Source organism: Monopterus albus, unplaced genomic scaffold (genome assembly GCF_001952655.1).
Source record: "Monopterus albus unplaced genomic scaffold, M_albus_1.0 scaffold102.1, whole genome shotgun sequence".
Lineage (NCBI taxonomy): Eukaryota > Metazoa > Chordata > Actinopteri > Synbranchiformes > Synbranchidae > Monopterus > Monopterus albus.
In genome coordinates, this window is record NW_018127982.1 from 473,619 (window position 1) to 480,358 (window position 6,740).

Below are 6,740 nucleotides of genomic sequence, written 5' to 3' on the forward strand. Positions count from 1 at the left end.
AAAATTTCAACTCCACTTCTTACCTGTAGTCCCAGTCTCACTTTCTTGGTGACAGCTGTCTCAGGGAAGATGGCCTCGACATGGGGCACCAGCTTACTGGTCAGCCGGCCGCCCTCTGGACCAATCAGATCGCTCTCTTGTTGAATGCGGGAGACTACAGCAAAGTAGAGGGGAAAGTCAGTGGAGATGATCCGACGGATTCTCTTCTTCTCCAGCTCCTCTTGACTCTCCAGGTCTATGGATGGTAAGGAGTAAAGAAGAAGAAGAAAAAAGGACAGGGATTAAAACGAGGGAACACAAAGAGATGGTGGCGGTGGGGTTACTGTACTAATACAAGATTAGTTCAGACTTCCAGTCTTTACACAAGAGAGAGTGCGCTTTTGTGATGTTACTAAGACAACTTTCCTCTCTCACACTGACCTTCATCCATGCCATTCAGAATAGTTTCCAACACTTCGTCGCCATAGCGATTGCGATGCTCTTTCCAAACCGAGCCATTTTCACTGCGGAGGATCACAAGCTCTCGGTCTCCTCGGCCCAGTGAGGCAAAGTGGGGAATTTCCACTATTACTGGCCTGTGAAAGAAACAACAACCTGCTTGTACCTCTATATAGCCCACAGAGCATCATTATTTAGTTAAGAAAATACATCAATTACAAAACTAGATTTGTGCTATGAAAAATATATTTTGTATCCTTGTTAAAACATAACATCCAGTTTCTTGTATTACTTTTTGTGCTTACAAAATAACTGACAGTATCTTGCACCAGTGTCCACTAGATGGCATCATAATCATTCACCCTAGATAATGTACAGTATTTTCATTATCTTGCACAAATCCAATTAAAGTAATTCTTACAGCTTTCCTTCATTCACTATACATTGAAACAACAGGTATATTTTTCATATATAAAAATGTATAACAATTCATTTTAATGGCCTAATAGTCTTTAAGCTGTACACAAAACTACTGTACACTTCTTTACCATACTTGATGTGTTATTATCACATGCAAATCAACTATAAAGTTGACTCACCCAAGGAACTGCATGCTGGATGGCCCTAGGGAGATAATACGGCTAGCAAGCCCCTCCCCTTCTACCAGCGGAGGAGGCGTGGTCAGTTTCTGGGGTTTGACCAGGCGGCAGGTAATGCGTGTAGGTGCAGCGCAAGTTCGAGGAGGAATGATGACCCGCAGGCCGTGGTGTCTGCTGCCTCGCATGGAGCCTCCTCGAGCGTCCACCATGAAACTCACCAGGAAGCTGAGAGCCACACAGTGATACAGTGATTTAATGATAAGGTTCAGCTGGTCACTTTAGAGTTTTAACTCTATGTTATTATGATCGAGTTGCATTTAGCATTAAATAACAAGGGGCAGGGGCATAAAATTTAACAGCCAATATTGGACTTTTCCTGAGGGAATTCTTCCCTCTGAATTAGACAAAATTTGTGGTTTATTTAGAAGCATTCTGAACGGATCCAGTCTCTGTCTGTTTATGCTTTAGGCAGAGTCATTCATTAAGGAGACACAGATTCATTATGAGGGTGCCTTTTTCATTTTATTGTCAATATGGACATGCCTTCTGGAGCTGCCACTATGTGTAGCAAGAATGGCATGAAAAGACCTAAAAGTAGTTCCACACTGTTTGATAAGGCACTAGACAGGCAGCCTCCTACTGTACGTGTGTGTGTGTCTGTGTGTGTAGCAGGTTGACTCTTCTGAGTTGCCCTCCCCCCAATGGCCTCACTTTATAGTCTGTTTTTCAAATGCTGACTCATTGTGCAGTGCATAAACTGTGAGTAATCAAAAATTATTAATGAACAATATGCTGCATTAACATTACGGAGTTGTGTAAGAAAAACATTAATTAGATGCATTTCATGTATGAACAGTATGAACAAAGAGTAAACATGAGAGCAGTCAAAACAGTTAATCATCCTTGACATGTATCATTTATGTATCATCCCTTTTACAGTGCTCATTTTAATTTTAAAAAACACATCTTCTTTTTACAGTTAGCAGTATTAGCAGAAGTGAGGTTTGTGGGTAGAGTGTCTGCGGATCGGTCTTGTTTACTGATGTTTTGATGACCACATCAATCATGACAAGCGATCATAAAAGATGAAAAATGATTGTAGCATTAACTCTGCAGCCACAGATGCTACTTGTGGAGCTCTGAGTACAGTACGCCTTACCGGCTTGGAGATTTCTGTTTTCTTACTACCTCGTGAACTGTTGTCATACTAACGTGGTCATTTTTATATGATCAAAACAAGACTTGACAATATTTCTGAATGCCAAAATGACACACAGTCTTTGACTGATTTTCACATATTTCCCCCTTCATTCCATCTCCAGTGTCCTTTTATGCATTTTGTAATTTTAAACTGTTGAAATACTGGCACTCTCACTGAGTCTGCAAAAATTCCTTCTTTATAATAACCAGCATCAATGAATAACATACAATAATTTAAGTTTTATTAGCTGACCCCGTGTGAATAGGGCTGGCCACAGGGCTGACATTGTCAGACGTCTCTGTAGCTGGACTGCTTGGGATAAGAGAGTCTTCATCATACTCCTTTGGAAGGGGAACAGGGGTGTGCTGAGGTCAGAGAAAAAAGACAGGCAGTGAAAACCTGAGAGGCTGAAAAGATTAGAACAGAGAAAAGCAGAAGGGAATGAGAGCAAAACGGAGAAAGAAAACAAGGTGATAAAAGAATGAGAGCGAAACGGAGAAAGAAAACAAGGTGATAAAAATAGAGCACAATGACTGAGAGAAAATGAGGCAACAGGAAAGGAGTGAACAATGAGACAGAATTCTGTACTGTAGGTGTCTGACTGTCCCAATTGAATGTCTGCTGTAGAATAAAGTCACACATGCTTACAAAATGTAATGGAAGCACTTAATGTCATGAGTTAAGCCTACCTGATCCAGGAGAACCGTCTCTGGGGACACACACGGGATCCTGGGTATAGCGGGAGAATACGGCCTGTGGGAGAGGAAGATTGAGTAGTGCAGTACAATCCTATTTTACAGAGCAAGGAGTTTTGCAAGAGTACAAGTAGCAGCCACATGCAGATGCCCCGCAATGACCCAAACACACAATGACTTACGTGGTACCCATGCCACCCTCAAAGTCTCGTAGTGTTTTCTTAGGGGAGAGAAAGTCATCATCCTGGTCCTTGAAGTCATCAAGTTTCAAGTAGCGTGCTCCATCCATCCCAAGCAACTCGTCTCCTGGGGGGAAAATACAGAGGTCAGCAAGGCAGAAGAGGAAGAAAGAGGAAAACAGCAAAGCTTGGCAAAGAACAGGTTGCAAAGAGCACAAAGAATTAAGAGAGAAGAGGATGAGACCAGGGGAACACAGGGCAAAACAATGCTGATCTCAACTCTCAGGTTCTTTCACTCAGTCTTAAACTGAGTCAAGTAAAGTAATTGACCAATGGAAGTCACTTTCCACCGATGCCTTTTGACTTGTTTCAATATTTTTTCTCAGTGGCAGTATAATGAACTGAGGTTGACCCCTCCACCTGAATAAAAATCATGCCACTTGAGTAAAATCTCCACAATGGAAGTAGTAATTGTTCTACCGCTATCCTTCTCATCTCTTCGCCTTCATGGAACCACAAAAAAAAAATGGCCACAAAGCTTTTAGTCCAAGCAATGGAGTCAAACCAACAACAACCATAACCAATGGAAACCAAAGGAATGAAAGAAGAGGATTTGTAAGACGGTGACTATTAACACAGTTTAGGACACTGCATGGACAGCAAACTGCAAGGCACCTGGTGACAGCTTTTTTTTAGTGAGCATGCCCATTACAGATGAAATCACATGTGGTGATGGTTGTTTCTGTGTAGGAGGAAATAGCTCAATTATTAAGGAGGAATGATATTGAAATAATAATCACAACAACTACTTCACAAAACAGCCTTTACAGACGATAAAACGCTCATTAGTACAAGCTGTACATGTAAACAAAAATGTTAAAGAAGAAAAAAGCAATAAAACAAATACATCAAGAACTAAACAAATTAAAAGATGAAACTTGCAGGTGAAAATGCTCTCAAAATCAGTTTTGAAATTACATTGATTTGAGTACATTCTGAATTTCTGCAGAAACAGCAACTGTATATGCAAGAGAGAGTCGGGGGGCAGCATGTGTGGAATCAGCTTATTGATCAGTTAGGCTGTAAAAAGCGTAAGTAACAGCAATGCTGAATTGGAAGGGAGCCTGCTATCTTTTAAAATGCAGAAATACTGTCAATAATGAGTCCAAGAACAAATGTGCATTGATTGCTGGTAGAAGGAAATGTTGTGACTACATGCGGATGAAAGACACACTTTTTTAAAATAAATCTCTAAGCAGATAGGATAAGATAAAGCCAGAGAAAAGCAAACAGAGTTGGAGTTAAGTAGAAATTGATTATATAGACAATTAGAGACACACAAAGAAAACGTGAAACTGCAATTGCAATGAAGGAACATGTTAAATAGCCACTGGACCGGGCAAGGCAGAGATACAGACACAATCCTACCTAACGTAAGCTGGGCAACCCCTACAAAACAAATGAAAAAGGGTGTTATAAACAGTCATATGCATATATAAATGTATGGTGTTACTTTGATGTGTCAGTGTACCTCCTATTCAGTGTTCTTCTACCAAAATAGAGCATCAGCGCTGAAAATGAATTTTCAAAGCTGCATCAAAGCTGTTCAGTTGATGTATTTCAAATAATCGAATTGGATAGATACCTTCATCCTCGGAAACATCCAAAATCTCATCTACTGTCTCAGGAAAACTCATCCGATGCTTCTCTGTAGTGATCTGTGCAGAGGAGGAGGTTGCGGGAAAGAGGTACGGCAGAGATAGAGGAAGTAGTGGAACGGAGAAGAAAGAGAGAACAAGGAAAACATTGAGTTACTTTGCAAAGTGCATGAGGGAGTTGAGCCTCATCAAGACAAGACTGTTTTGATTAACATATGAGTCGTGCTGTGTAAGGGCTACTTCTCTGCATATCGGAGTAACCATGTGAACCATGCGTGATGTATTACTCACCACGGAGACAGACTCCTCGGTAACCAGCTTCAGCACATCAATGACAGAGATGTAACCCAGCCGCTTAGCAATGCCCAGGGGAGAGGTCCCATTCTGTACAGAGAAAGATAAGAAACACCGCACCAAAGTAACTGCAAAAATATATATGTAGTATATTATTATGGACATTGTCATAAATTACTAGATAAGTACATTGAAAATGTGAATTGAATATTTTCTTATTTTTATGAAGTTATGTCACTGATGCCATTTGAATCATGTCAGGTGTGTTACAAATGGCCAAAATGTACAGTTTGTCACGTAATCTATCAGATGTGTGTATTTTTCCCCACAGATACCAGTGTGCTGATCAGAGGCAATGCCCGGTGTTGAGAGGAAGATTATAACAGGATAAAGCATTCCCCAGTCTCTCACCATAGTAATCTCATTGGGCTGGGCTCCGTGTTTTAACAAGAGGGTGACAATATCTGTATGCCCCTGCTGAGCTGCCTGGTGCAGAGGGGTGTAGCCCATCTGCAAAAGTGAGAGAGGATGGTCAGACAAAGCAAAAACACAGAGAAAGTACCTAATGCTAATACCAGTGCTGTGCCAGCTAGTCTGCTCATACTCAGGGTGGTTAAACAGTTTTTTTGATAAACCACCTTAGTACTAACACCACGCCTCAAACAAAAACACACAACTAGTCACCAGGCCCATAGGCATAGTCGAAAATAGTCATATACTGAATACAGTACAAGTAAGATAGATCGGATACCCTCGTCTTGCTGTTCACATGAACCTGCTGCTGCAGAAGGAACTTCACAATCTTGATGTTGCCATAGTGACAGGCCACATGAAGGGGGGTGTAGCCCATCTGAGATGAGGCGAGACAGACATCTGGCTGTTGCTCAGTGGCTTCAAGAACAGGCAGCTTGCATCTTGTGTAAACATGAGTAAACTCCGCATGCACAGATGTAGGGCTGCTGTTGTTGTCTTAAAGATATGTGATAAATTTCACATAAAGTTTGAATGTATTAGACATAGACTAGCTGATGTGACAAAGCCACATGTAGCAAATTAAATTAACCCATTCAAGCTAATAATACTTATTTAACCATTCTGTGTATCAATAGAGGGGTGGCGTCTTACTCGTGAAGCAGCGTAAACAGAAGCTCCCTGTTTGACCAATGTGTCAGCAATACCCACATGACCCTCCTGAGCTACAAGATGTAGAGGGGTCAGTCCATTCTGAAAGACAGAAATAAATGACGAGTGAAATGAGCATATATATATATAGATATATCCACTTTGTTGAATATCTACAAAGTAGAGATGAAAAGCTAGGTCAAACTTCGATAATAATATACCTTATTTCCCAGATTTACGTTGGCATGTTTGGAGATGAGCAGAGCCACCATGTCGGGCCGTCCCTCCTGTGAAGCCAGGTGTAGGGGCGTGATGCCTTGGAGGGACTCTGCATTAGGTGATGCCCCGTTCTGCAGCAGGCAACTGGCCACTTCAATCTGGTTCTGCTTGGCCGCTATGTGCAGGGGAGTGTAGCCATTCTGTAAGAGAGCGACAAGGACGTACAGTCACAGACAAGAGTGGGCCTCACTTTTCTTAGATTAAAACTCAAATGTACTGAACCGATGAGTGTGAACGAGTGTTCCAGAGGACAAAGACTATCATCAAAGTTACTG

At 41.4% G+C, this 6,740-nt stretch overlaps 1 protein-coding gene across 9 annotated transcripts in view; it reads right to left on the reverse strand.

Annotated features, from left to right (window-relative positions):
* The window catches only part of ank1b (ankyrin 1, erythrocytic b), a 65,851-nt gene that overhangs the window by 24,331 nt on the left and 34,780 nt on the right, over positions 1-6,740 (reverse strand). For 8 of the 9 annotated variants that reach the window (XM_020609768.1, XM_020609767.1, XM_020609770.1 and 5 more), the window contains 13 exons: positions 6,408-6,605; positions 6,190-6,288; positions 5,816-5,914; positions 5,476-5,574; positions 5,062-5,154; positions 4,758-4,830; positions 4,541-4,561; positions 3,116-3,239; positions 2,928-2,991; positions 2,491-2,603; positions 1,038-1,262; positions 421-575; positions 24-235 (listed from right to left, as the gene is read on the reverse strand). In XM_020609768.1, the coding sequence (XP_020465424.1) occupies positions 24-235; positions 421-575; positions 1,038-1,262; positions 2,491-2,603; positions 2,928-2,991; positions 3,116-3,239; positions 4,541-4,561; positions 4,758-4,830; positions 5,062-5,154; positions 5,476-5,574; positions 5,816-5,914; positions 6,190-6,288; positions 6,408-6,605 (1,575 nt within the window). The remainder of the gene's footprint in view (positions 1-23; positions 236-420; positions 576-1,037; positions 1,263-2,490; positions 2,604-2,927; positions 2,992-3,115; positions 3,240-4,540; positions 4,562-4,757; positions 4,831-5,061; positions 5,155-5,475; positions 5,575-5,815; positions 5,915-6,189; positions 6,289-6,407; positions 6,606-6,740) is intronic. The other variant, XM_020609766.1, reaches the window with a different exon arrangement.